This window comes from Salminus brasiliensis, chromosome 20 (assembly GCF_030463535.1).
Source record: "Salminus brasiliensis chromosome 20, fSalBra1.hap2, whole genome shotgun sequence".
Taxonomy (NCBI): Eukaryota; Metazoa; Chordata; class Actinopteri; order Characiformes; family Bryconidae; genus Salminus; species Salminus brasiliensis.
The window spans coordinates 7813602-7827029 of NC_132897.1; the positions used below are offsets into that span (position 1 = coordinate 7813602).

Here is a 13428-nt window from a genome sequence, read left to right on the forward strand (position 1 = left end):
TTTCTAGACACAACAGACCTGAGAATACAACTGACCTGAGGGCCCTTTCGTCCTGCTGGGCCAACAGGTCCTACATCACCCTGTAAACACAGCACAAATATGGTAATAATAATAGTAATGCAACAAGACATTGTGTAATGTCTGCTGGCTCTCAAATGTGAGGAAACTTCAAGCTATATGAGGAAATGTGATAATCACAGCCATATCAATCACTGACTAACGAATTTGTGCTGCGACACCATGAATGACATATTATACTTTACTATAGATATGAATTTAAACATGATACTAGATCCCCCTGTTTAAACAACCCCCCACACCTTTTACAGACTGTTTCCAACAGTGGAGTCTCTAATTAAAACACACTGCTTATTAAAAGATAGATCCAACTGAGGAACTTGAGCACTTTATACAATCGTTTATTAATTGTAATCGAGGTAAAATGTTCCAATTAATGGTCATACTAACGCGAGGCTCTATAATATATAATAAGTTGGGTCCAACCATTGCTTAAAACTTAAAGAAGCAGGCTTTGGACCAGAAGATGGCTGGTATCCCTGGTTAAGATGCCCTCAAACAAGGCACCCAACCCCCAAATGCTCTGCTTGTAAATACTGAATAGTAACAGGTTTACAGGGGAAGAAATCTTTGATGCACATGAATAGACCAACTGTATTTATGTTTTTACTCTGCTAGGGTGAATTTAGACATTTTCTGGACCTGGATCTCTCAAAGTGTGTTTTACTCACATCTGAGCCATTAACCCCCTGTGCTCCAACCATTCCTGTAGCACCCGGAGCTCCCTATAAATAAACACACACATACATACACACCATCAGCCGAGGCAGCATTTATTGGGCAACTGTATCTTCTAATGTGATTATGTTAAAAACTCACTATATCTCCTGGAGGACCACGTTTCCCATCATGCCCTGGATCCCCCTAAAAGAAAACAATCATGATCCTGCTGATCATCACATCAGTAAATAACAAAACATTTTGTTACACGAAAAGGAAAATCCCTTCTTCATTTTCAATGGACGTCAATGTGAAAAGATTTTATTCCGGCTCATTTTGGAGCATTTCTATTGGTTCGTTCCCCACAATATGTTCATCTCATACTGGTTAGAACTTAGAGCACACCTCAGGTCCTGGTGGTCCAGGGCTCCCGTCAGCTCCTCTTACACCAATAGGGCCCTGATTAGAAAAAAAGAGATAGAACACATACAGGGCAACAAGCACATCAGCACAAACCAGAGGGATTTTAATGATTAATGAATGGCTCTAAATTGTATAATTTAGCAATACAACAGGAGAGGGGGTGTGTCATGGTGAATAACATTGCTGGCTGTAATTTATACACAAGTAAAGGTTGAAAATGAGGACCACAGGTGTTATAATAATATTATATATTATATAAGCGTTAGACTTTCTGTTCTGCAAATAAGCTCTGAAAATCAGCTTTTACAGCTTTTAATACTGACAGTTTCTTCCACCAAGGAAAGTAGTTCCACCACAAGTGTGAGGACTAAGTGAAGTGCTCCAGCAATGATCAGGGGTAAACATCAAGCATGATGTTACCAAGTTAGAAGAGCATGGCTTAGATACTTGACCCCAGTTCATCTAGGTTCACTTACTGGAGGACCAACGGGGCCACTAAATCCTTCTTCTCCTTTTGATCCCTAAGAGAGAGAGAGAGAGATGAAAAGATTTAAGCAAAAGAAAATCACATACAGTATTTATTATTTATCATATCATCACACCTAAAAAAATATTTTCTTTAACCCCATAACCCAGCAAGGTTTATTACACACTAAGGTGTATTATTCAGTAACTACAGGGACTTCTAGGGACAGGGTACAAACTGGTGGGGCTATTCTTCGGGAATAGAAGTTTGTAATAACCCTTTAGGCCGCTGGAGGGCCATAGACTGTTTAAGAACTGGTTTAAGAACCACCAAAGAACCATTCTGATGCTTAAAAGGGTTTTTGCACTGGTGGAAAACCTTTTGGAGACGGGTCTATATAGCATGTCTTAAAAAAGGGCTCCATATAGCCCCAAAAGGGATCACAGAGATGCTCTCACAACCACAGGGCAGAAAGAAAGAGTTTATAGACAGTGCGAAACCTAGGTTGATTACAACAGCTGACTAACATATCAATCTACGGACCAGCTATGTGCCCAAAGCGCTTCTGCCCCCTAGCTGCACAAGCACCCAGTAATGTTAGAACAGAGGAAACCCATCTACCAAACACAAACAGGGAAATCAGTGCAGTGCTAGTGCGCATTCAAAGCACTAGGGGGCAGTACATACCTAATTTCCCTTTTTTCCCCTTAATGCAGGAACAGAGATATCATAGAGTTAGAATTAAAAGCTGAGGTGATCTAACCTTCTGTCCAGGTTCTCCTCTGTCCCCAATGGGCCCAGGTGCACCAGGGAAACCCTAAGGTTCACACAACACACACATTCATTAAATACATATTTCATGTAACAGAAGCATGATATTTACCTCTAAAATGACTCAGAATACTGTGTGCAGAAATGGTGCAGACCTGGTCTCCTTTGTCTCCAGGGGGCGCTGTCTCTCCTTTATAACCACGAGGACCCTGGTATCACAGTGAAGGAGGAAGCACACAATTGACACAATTTACTGGTTGGTTTTACTCTACATCATAGTACATTATTACACTCAGAGAGTATTCAAATATTGATCCCACACTCTTAGAAATAAAGGTTCCTGAAAGGTTCTTGGACCTACTGAACTATGAAAAGCATTGGTAAGCTTTATTGGGCTAGTAGAAAAGAAATAATGTTCCTCACCCTTCACACTTCATGAATCTTTCAATGGATCTTCTACAGTATCAATCCAACAAAATCATTTCTGGCAAAATAATTATTTTCTTTTTTTCTTATTTAGAAAACTGAGAGTTTGAGGGAAGCTGAGAACTTTGGAATAAGTTAAGTATAGTTCTGCTAGTAGTAAGTGAGGGTCCCCACCTGTAGGCCAGGTATTCCTGGAAGCCCAGGTTCTCCATTCAGACCGTTCTCTCCATCTCGTCCAGCTCGCCCTGCTCGGCCACAGACCCCCTTTGGTCCCAGGTCACCCTGTCAGAACACTTTGGTATCTCATTCAGGAAAGATCTAATGAATGCCATTGAGAATATGCTTCACGCTACTCCTCTGCTTAAGCTCTTCTTATATGAGTAGATCAAAACATTGCTAATGTCTTTGGTATTGCTTATCTGCTCCATTAACTGTAAGCTTCTCACCCACATCCAGTAGCAATTTATGAGCCTATGGCAATAGCTTCCATATTAACTATAGTAGAAGACAATGGCAATCTAAACAAGTGAGATAAAGCTAATTCATTGGTCTTCATTTCCATCTCCAGATCTTAGGAAAGTGACATAAAATGTGTGACATAAAATGACCTTTTTTATGTTTTATGTACCAATATCATGTGACGCTGCCTGGTAAAGGACTCAAGCCCTGCCCTCAGAGCCTTAAGCCGGCAGCAGGTGCGCTAACACGGCAGTAGCAATGCTGGGCGAGGCTGGCAGCAGGCACCACTAACACCGCAGAAGCAATGCTGGACGAGGCTGGCAGCAGGCACCCCTAACACCGCAGTAGCAATGCTGGACGAGGCCGGCAGCAGGCACCCCTAACACCGCAGTAGCAATGCTGGGCGAGGCTGGCAGCAGGCACCCCTAACACCACAGTAGCAATGCTGGGCAAGGCTGGCAGCAGGCACCCCTAACACCGCAGTAGCAATGCTGGGCGAGGCTGGCAGCAGGCACCCCTAACACCGCAGAAAACGCAGCCTTGAGCTATAATGACCAATGACGTGCTGTAACCAAACTACATATAGCACAATATGACAGCAGGACTGATTACCATGTCACCATGACGCCCTACAGGTCCTCTCTCTCCCGGGTCTCCAGGAATCCCCTGTATGGCAGACAGACAAAAATAAATAAATAAATAAATGAAAATGTACACTGTATGTATGCTGAAGGACTGTAAGACTGGGGACCATATGCTCTTAAAAATAAAGGGGCCCCAAAAGGTTCTTAGAACACGGAACAACCACTTTTGGTTCCACACAGAATAATTTTTGTAATGGAGACAGTGTGAGTGTAAGGAATGTTTAAATTGGCCTTTATGTTAAAGGACCTTCATGTCAAGAGGAGGGTCATCAAGCCTTTAAAAGGTTCTTTACACTCGTACATCTCTATTAAACAACCGACGGTTCAACCAAAAAGTGGTTAGTCTATGGCACTGCTCAAAGAACCATTTGCAGGACCTTTATGTTTGAATTAGCCTGGCAGTATTCCGGCCTCCATCCTTAATCACCTTTTACACAGACCTTGAAGCATCACTCAGTTTTAAACTTAGTCATTTTTATGAAAGCAAAATTTGTGAATTGTGAAGTGCACACATAAAAAATCTTCTACTGAATCCTTCTATGTGATTTCTGTCTGAGCAGACAATCGAACCCCATTCTCCTGTGTGTGGACCAAGGTGAGCCTTTAATAACTCTAATTTTCTTTCCCTTAAGAAACTTTGGTCTCACTAGTAAGCAACTGCGCCATCTTGTGGACTGAGAACAGCACTGGCAGAGAATTGCTGGGCTAAGAGAAAGGTGCTACTGAGGACTTTGTGACTTTGGACACATGCACTGTAGGATCTTCAAACAGGTGTTTCTTGAAGCTGAAAATGATTACGATACTAAGAGCAATGTTAAGACACCTTCAGGACACACCATGTGTCCAAATGTTTCTGGACACCCCTTCTAATGAATGCACTCAGCTCTTTTAAGTTGCAGCCATTGCTGACACAGATGTGCAAATGCTGACACACACAGTTTATCTAGTCTCTGTACACTGTAAAAGGAACCTTCAAGGAACCTTTGTCTTTAAAAAAATAGTGTGGTGAAGTATTGCTAAACGAATAGGACTCTCTGGAGCAGATAAACATGAACCTATTGGCACCATTCCTAATGCCAGGCTAGGGCTAGAAGGGTACAAATCCCCCCAGCATTGAGCTGTGGAGCAGTGGAACCGTGTTCTCTGGAATGATGGATGGTGCTCCATGCAATACTTTTGGGATGAGTTGGGGATAAGGTGGTTTGGTGATCATCCAAAATCCTGAATGCAATCAAACTTCCCTAGACAGTAAAGACAGTTACTCCAACAAATATATGCTCCATTATTAAAACCCTGGATTTCGGAAGAAACAATGAATGAGCGTGTGTCCCATTACTTCTGTCCATTTTGTCCATATAGTATACTATCTCATCTGAAACGTCTAGTGGTTGGTTTGAAGCTCTACACTGATCTGCCATGAAGCTTGGTGAATATACACCTACTGTGTGTGTGCATTTATGTGTGTGTACACTCACAGGTGGTCCAGGTCTCCCCATCTCCCCCATTGCTCCGGGAGGCCCGATCTCCCTCTGTGAATAAATATGCAGGGATATTTCTTCGAATGAAAAAGCCCACAAGGTTGATCAAACACATGAAATATGAAATGGAACTTTTCCCATATACATAAATACATCAGTTCTAAAAATGTGCTACTTACGGGCCAGCCTGCTGCCAGCAAGTGGTAATACGCTGTTCTCTGCAAAACAGAGTTGATCTGATGTTACAAATATGTTCAATATGCAATGTGCCTAAAATTAGTTACATTCCCATGGTTCACAACCTCTTTGAGCCACAACCTCACAAAAATGCTGGCTGGGGTCCCACTAGACCCCTGAAACACACTACAAAAACCTTCTTCAAATGTCTCGTCTCCATGCAGGGATCTTGGACGTCATGGCAGTCCACTATTTTTATAATTATTTTTTTTACCAATTTACCTCAACCCAACCCACTCGTCAGTACCCTCCTCCCTATTACATGTAATCCTCCTAACATTGGGATGGTGAAGACTGACACATGCATAACCAGCCACCGGCACTGCAACATCATCGGACAACCAACTCGCTCGGAAAGTGTCTATTGACCAGTAATGCTCTAATGCATTGGCATCTGCTAGCCAATGCAGCAGAGCATTGCTGGGCACCAGGCACTAACACACTGAAGTCAAGTCAACCCTCAAGTCATAGTGGCATGGCCTTAGTCCGCTTAGTGCTTTGCTATTTACTTAAGAATAACCTTAGCTAGTTAGAATAGACTAATAATGCAAAGATACTCTAATCTTAGAATCTACTAAACACAAGTCAGTAAGGTGACCACTCTACTATTCGCCCCAGTATTCTCTGAAGAGGTGGGTCTTCAGTCTGTGTTTGAAGACAGCGAGCGACTCTGCCGTTCCGACACCCAGGGGAAGCTCGTTCCACCACAGAAAAAAGCCTGGACGCTTGTCTTCCGTGGATTTTGAGGGATGGCGGGTCGAGCCAAGCCGTACTTGAAGCTGGAAGGGCTCTTGGTGCGGATCGGCTTTTGACCATTGCCATCAAGTACGGAGGGGCTGGTCCGTTCTTGACTTTGTAGGCCAGCATCCGGGTTTTGAATCTGATGCAGGCAGGAGCTACAGGAAGCCAGTGATAAGAAAACGACAGTGGGGTGACATGGCTGAATTTAGGAACGATGAAGACGACCCGTGCCGCTGCATTCTGGATGAGTTGCAGGGGCCTGATGGTGCGCAGAGGAAGACCAGCCAGAAGAGAGTTGCAGTAGTCAAGTCCTAAAGTGATGAGAGACTGAACGAGCACCTTGGCAGCCTCTCTAGAGAGGAATGGTCGAATTAACACACTACTCTAACAAAAAAAAAAAGACTGTAGATGCAAATGTAGAGAACTGCAGTGAAACCTTCAAAATCATTCAGCATTGATCTGCACATGATTCTTAGATGCTTTTCTGATCTTTTTTAAAAATATAACAATGCTGTGGATCTGAATGGATGTGGAGCTGATTTCTTACTGAGTGAAGTAAATGGTCATAAAAGAAGAACATTTCATTGAAGTTGTTGCTGTTCTCAGAACAATGGATTGACCATCCCGATAATAATAATAATAATAATTGACCACCCCGAAGGTACCACCCAGGTACTTCAGAGGAGGTCTCCATATATACCTCCATATATCGAATATCGAATATCTTCATTGTTAAGAAAAAACACTCTCAAAAATGGCAACTTTACAGGAGAAGGAAAAAACCCTCTGAGGTTTCAGTGGAAGTCAATGTAAAAAGATTCATTTTGTCATTTTGGAGCATTTCTAATGGTCCATTCACCATGAAAGCTGGAAGCAATGTAAAGAATACCTGCCAGACAAGGTTTTTGCATGGCAGCAATGATAAATCAGTGAAAGGTGATGTCTGACCTTTGCACAGCACAACAGACAGACAGACAGACGTAGCTCATCGTACTACTATCGTGCTGGATTGTCCATAAAGACGGAGGTCTTTCCTCGATTTATCGTTGGTTAAATTCAGGAGTGTTTGCTCAAGGGCACATTTAATGTACAAGGTCTGTCTTGTGGCCCTCTTCGCTTTAAAGTAGAGGTCAATGTAAATGAGCAGAGCAAACAAACCGAGGCCCGCCTTGCTGCTCAGAGGGGAGATAACAGAGGGAGGACAGTGCAGGCTGTCTCTCCGCAGTGTGGTCTGAGGAAGTGGAGTCCACTGCCTCACACAGAGACGCACACAGTCCATCGGCCTACTTATTAAACCGCTCAGGCCACCCCCGCTCCATACCCTGTTTGTCTTGGCTCGCATTCAATTGGGCCGCAGGGCGTCAGTGGCCCAGTGAAGGTGAGTTTCAGACAGGACGGGGGAGCCGGACCTCACCCAGCTGACCCCAAGGGGCTAAGAGGAGGTCTACACATCTGTCAAAGCCCACGGGGTCCCAACAACACTACGGCCTTTCAGAGAACATGCTGGGTAAACGCCGACGCACCTTCAGAGCGAATAAAACCTATTACACTGACCCACAGAGTAGCGCACAGGCTTGGTTTACTCTGCTCCAAAGACAAATCAGCCTTAATTGCCACCAGCATTTGGAGAACCGATTTGCCGTAGTGCCATCCCACCACAGCCTTCTAAACAGAACACACACCGAGACTGGACGTATTACATAAGTCAGCCCTGAAATAGATCTCAGTGAACAGGCCAAGCGTCGCCACACAAAGCCTTTTCCTTAATAACCTTGAGGAACCTTGCCCAAGCTGCAATCCAAAGGAGCATGAAGGGTGTTTTTGCTCTCAGAATCTTCTCTGACTTACAGCAAAAGCCTCTCTAATGTAAAGCTGACCTCATCCAGGAAGAAGTGAGCTCAGGTAATTATACTGAGCATATCTGCCAAAAGCACATGTATCATTATCATAACATATACTGACCTCTTTTTTCCTCTAAATAATGGCAAAGCATTTCACCACACCACTCTGGCCTTCCATATTGAAGTGTTTTGCTGCAATCACTCACATTTTTATGTACGTAATCTAATAAAACAATTCACCCCACTTAACTTGCACCCCTTGCTGTGCTTGCGCCAATCTACTGTCCATGATTCTAACATTTGCTCCAGGAGGCAGACCCAAACTCTGTTCATCATGGATGGTTCTGCCAAGTGAAAATATGAAATACAGCTATATCAATGCCATCAGAACCTCAGGCCCACCAAAAACTGACTGATGAAATCCTTTCATTACTCTGATGGTATCCCACTGAGACGTCAGAGCCTGGCTTAGGAAATATAAGCGTGAAATAGATAAAATATCATACAGTCCCCCAGAATTAAGCTGTGGAGCAGTTGAAGAAGTGTGTTCTCTGGAACGATGGTGGTGCTCCATTCATTACTTTTGGGATGAGTTGGGACGATAGTGATCCAACATCCTGACCTCAATTACACTCTTCTTGCTGAATGCAATCAAATCCTCACAGCAATGCTCCGAAACCTTATTATAAAGCCTTCCCTGGATAGTCAAGATTGTAAACCCCCCCAAAAATATCAAAATCAGGATATACAACAAACTCCAACAAAATTCAACAAAATCAGGACATACAACCCTGATTTCAGAAGAAAAAATGAACGGGTAGTTGTCCCAATACTTTTGTCCATATAGTGTGCATGATCATCAGCATTGCTACTGCTAATGAAAAGGTCAAAGTTAGCTGGTATATAATTCATGTTATATTCAGGAGCAGTAAAGCTAGTAGTGATCTAATGTTCAGCCGTTCGCTTAAATTAATCAAATATCTGATTCACATGATTTGATTCTGTTACTGAGATATTTGCAGAGAAGGGCTGCAGTGCTTAGGGCTTTCGGCTCATTTTGAGTCAGTAGACCAGATCATTTTAACTGGTACGTTGATTCATTGCTTCAATCCTATGGAGAACTGATGAGGCTCGATTCAGTCAGAGCTGGGCTGGTTCATCTAGCGAGTCATTCAGAGTTTCTTTGGAGCAACTAGCAGTTGCATCATGTTCACAACAGTACAGAAAAACCACAGAGAAACTATACACTAATACATAGACACATTCGTGTTATGGGGTTAAACTCTGAGAGAGTATTACTCACATTCACAACAATCACAACCGAATTACTGAATCGATTCGGCCAAGCGGCAGTTCAAATTATTGAAGACCACACCAGCAATTTTTTATACTAGTAAAAACTGAAATTCCAGATTTGAAATTATTAGATTAGCAAAGCCTTTCTCACTAGTAATATCCTTAATGTAATTTTGACTAGTCATGTGTCACCTTTGATTCAAATGGAATTGAATCTCTTATCTGTAATTGCATTTTTACTAGTAAAAACTCCAGTTACAGATATCCACAATTACTTCTTCACTAGGCCATGGATCCCCTCTGGGCCAATCTCGACCTCTTTCACCTTGAGAACCCTTTAGGAAGGGAACAGTGAAGGTAAAGGAGAGTTGCTTTAGAAGTTTTTTAACCAAAGGTTTGTCTGCTGGACGGTGTCAAACTATCAGCTACCACAGATGATTCTCTCGACATGTTTCCCTGTGTTTATAAAAGAAAAGAAAACCTGTACACTCAAATAAGAGAACTTATAATAGAAGCCAGTTAGCATATTCGGAACATGTATCTCTCAGAGATGGTACTAGTCCTTCAAAGGGAGGGACTATTTGTGGTCGGGGGTGTTTGTCATTAGAGTAGTGGTTCTTAAACTGGTCCAAAGCCCCCCCAGATGGTCCATATTGTTTGTGTTGTGGACTGTCTGAAGGCCTTGAGTACAGGTTTGACAACCACTAAATTTGGGCACTGAATAAAATCATGCTATTTGACAGAGCTAATTCCTAATAAGAGGTATTATGGGGGTGTAATGGGGTTGAACTTGGAGAGAGTATTAATCACATTCACAACAATCACAATCATATTTCTGAATCGATTCAGCCGGCTCATTAAAAAGCATCAGTTCAAAGTAAGGATTCATTCAATATAGTACAAACTGTAGTTCCAGATATCTACAATTTGATTCAGAATACTAACTCTAGTTTTAGAGATCAATAATAATATTATCATTATTTATCTAAAATGACATTATAGAGATCTAAAACTGCACATATTCTACCTGCACTTTACAGCTAATCAAAACTACATTACAGATATCTGGAATTAGCTTTTGTGCAAGTTACAATTCATTAATGTATATGTGACTTTTTACTAGTAAGATTTACATTGTAGATGTATGGAGTTACAAATTTTACTATTTAAAAAGGGATTACAGATATCCGTAACAGGTGTTTTTACTAGTAATTAGAGATAAGAGAGTGAAATCACAAAATTACATTAAGCATATGTCGTCCTGACAGTATGACTATTCCCAGAATGGCTTTATAGATCTGTAGATCTGATATTATTACTAGTAAGTCGTCGTGCATTAGAAGCTAATTGTAGCATAGTCTTACGTTTTGTGATGGGATTACCACTACCTGGGCATCATTGCAGCAAAAGCTACATAGCCTACTGCCTATATTCAAAGTAAACACTGTCTTGACATGTGATAAGGGGTCCTTCCACATAGTCAATTTGCTAGCTTTCACATCATCAGTATACACTGCTACATGAGGTTGTCATTAGCCGGTACCATTTGTTTACACAGCATAACAAATAACAGCATACTATTTATAATTCAGCTAAACCTTTTTGTCAGAAACTGATATGAGAAAGGGGGTCCATGTATAATTTCACTTAGGGTGCCAGATGAGCCAAGACCACTACTGCCAGCTTTAGAGCTACTTTGGCAAAGGAGACCTGACAATGTGCATACAATACATTTCCAATCCAAAACTGTACAACTGTTTCCAGTTACAAGCATCTACGTGGAGGCCAGCCCTGCGGTCTAAGCGAAAGTTGAAATTTACAGTCAGTAATAGAAGACTGCAGAGTCCAATGGGGACGAAGCCATGGCTGGGTCATTCTGCTGCATGGCCCACAGGGCGGTGGCTCCATGCGTAATATGGAACGGAGCAACAGGCACTTTTTCTGGCGTTTTGAGTACACAGGGGTTTCCATCTGTAACTTTATCTTGGCTCAGTTGCGAGTTTCTAGCACTGGACTGAGATTGCTTCCATGACCCTTCCATGATATCTGTTTTCCAAGGCTACAGAGTGAGGAAAAGGGAAGAGAGGCCTACCCTGAAAGCAGCCCAGTCCTCCAAGGTGTTTCTCCACAGGTAGAGTGCAGGTAGTCCTGCCGGCCCTGGAGGCCCTGGATCCCCTCTGGGCCCATCTCGACCTCTTTCACCTCGAGAACCCTTCAGAAGGGGAACAGTGAAGTTAAAGGAGAGTTGCTTTAGAAGTTTTCCAACCAAGGGTTTGTCTGCTGGACGGTGTCAAACTATCAGCTACCACAGACGATACTCTCGACATGCTTCCCTGTGTTTATAAAAGAAGGGAAAACCTGTACACTCAAATAACAGAACTTATAATGGAAGACAGTGAGCAGCTACTGAATTCAGTGAAAAAAGCATATTCTCAGGAGATGGTACTTTTCATTCAAAGGGAGGACTATTTGAGGTCAGGGGTGTTTGTCATTAGAGTAGTGGTTCTTAAACTGGCCCATAGCCCCCCCATATGGTCCATCTTTTCACTCCGTTCCAGTGTTGTTGACTGTCTGAGGGCCCTGAGGACAGGTTTAAGAACCACTGCATTTGGGCACTGGACACTGGAATTGTTTATTACCATCTGCAGGTTAGGACTCCTGATTCACATGATGTCCCCAGACTGGGGGGGCTTCTGCAAATGGAGCTCTGAGCCCTTGCTGGGATTTGAACTTATGATCTCCCTCCACTTTGATAGATTTTTGATAGTCTAAACAGCCAAGAAACACATGAAATCCAATTTTTGGAGGATTTGTACAGATGCATCTCAGTCGAGACGCTCAGATTTCCGAGTCAACTCAACAGTCATGTTTGCCCTCACCTTGTCACCCTTAAATCCAACATGTCCTCTGGTTCCGGCACAACCCTACAGACAAAATGACAGAAGTCAGAACATCTGGCAGAGGTCATACGGTTACATAAACTGAATTGACAGACCGCAGTGAGACAGTATATAGTCTAACACTCAAACATGATGAGGAGAAGAGTGAGGTCATCAAATTCTGATGACGCAATCTCAGTGAAGCATCTCAGTGATGTTTTTACAAGACTGGCTCTTTTGTTCAAATAGCGTCCTATAGGTACTGGCAAGCTAAGCCTGCATGACAAACCTGCCATTGCTTTGGTTTAGAGGCCGAAAGACACGATGAGTCACATGTTTCATAAATGTTTAGTATAAAGGTCTGTAATTTGGTGAATGGCAAACGTAATCATGTGCGGCTGTGTCTTCTGACTTGCCGAGGCCAAAAAGCATCAGGACTGGAATTTTTCCGAACCCCATTTTTAGAGAGAAAATGGAAAGATTAAAAAGCTTTCGGTTTAAAAAACACCACTTTCCTCTCCAAAATATTACTTAAAAAGACAGGCTCGAGTATCACATGAAATTAGAACCAGAGTCAAAACATGCTAAAAATAATGTCCGCCTAGCAATTAGACACGGCTGAGGGACGTAACTGCCTTGTATATGAACCACGAGCACAAACGAAGGCTGTTTTACTAGTTTTCAGCCTGAATGGGACGAGTGGGTGGCACACTGACAGACAGGCAAATCACAGCTAATAAAAATCCCCTAAGAGATAATAAATATTTCACATACCACGTACATCAACCCACCAGGAAAACTGAATGCGCACTTGTTGTAGGCCTGCGGTACTGTAAAGCACGGCTCAAGCGGCAGCCAGACACTGTAATATTGTTATAATTAGCTAGTGTAGTCGTGTACCTCTAACTGGCAGAGGTAGACATGCACGATTTTCATAACATCAGAGGACATTTGTGAGCCTAAGAGGTAGAAATAATCAAATTAACGGCAACTTTGTGTTGTTTAGGGGAAATCAGGGATGGTTGGCAC

At 42.6% G+C, this 13428-nt stretch overlaps 1 protein-coding gene across 1 annotated transcript in view; it reads right to left on the reverse strand.

Annotated features, from left to right (window-relative positions):
• The window catches only part of LOC140541925 (uncharacterized), an 85945-nt gene that overhangs the window by 26934 nt on the left and 45583 nt on the right, over positions 1 to 13428 (reverse strand). Inside the window, exons 8-20 of the mRNA XM_072664724.1 lie at positions 12400 to 12444; positions 11613 to 11732; positions 5585 to 5623; positions 5403 to 5456; positions 3896 to 3949; positions 2999 to 3106; positions 2554 to 2607; positions 2391 to 2444; positions 1638 to 1682; positions 1144 to 1197; positions 898 to 942; positions 750 to 803; positions 36 to 80 (exon numbers count right to left, since the gene is read on the reverse strand). Coding sequence (XP_072520825.1) covers positions 36 to 80; positions 750 to 803; positions 898 to 942; positions 1144 to 1197; positions 1638 to 1682; positions 2391 to 2444; positions 2554 to 2607; positions 2999 to 3106; positions 3896 to 3949; positions 5403 to 5456; positions 5585 to 5623; positions 11613 to 11732; positions 12400 to 12444 — 771 coding nt within the window. The remainder of the gene's footprint in view (positions 1 to 35; positions 81 to 749; positions 804 to 897; positions 943 to 1143; positions 1198 to 1637; positions 1683 to 2390; positions 2445 to 2553; positions 2608 to 2998; positions 3107 to 3895; positions 3950 to 5402; positions 5457 to 5584; positions 5624 to 11612; positions 11733 to 12399; positions 12445 to 13428) is intronic.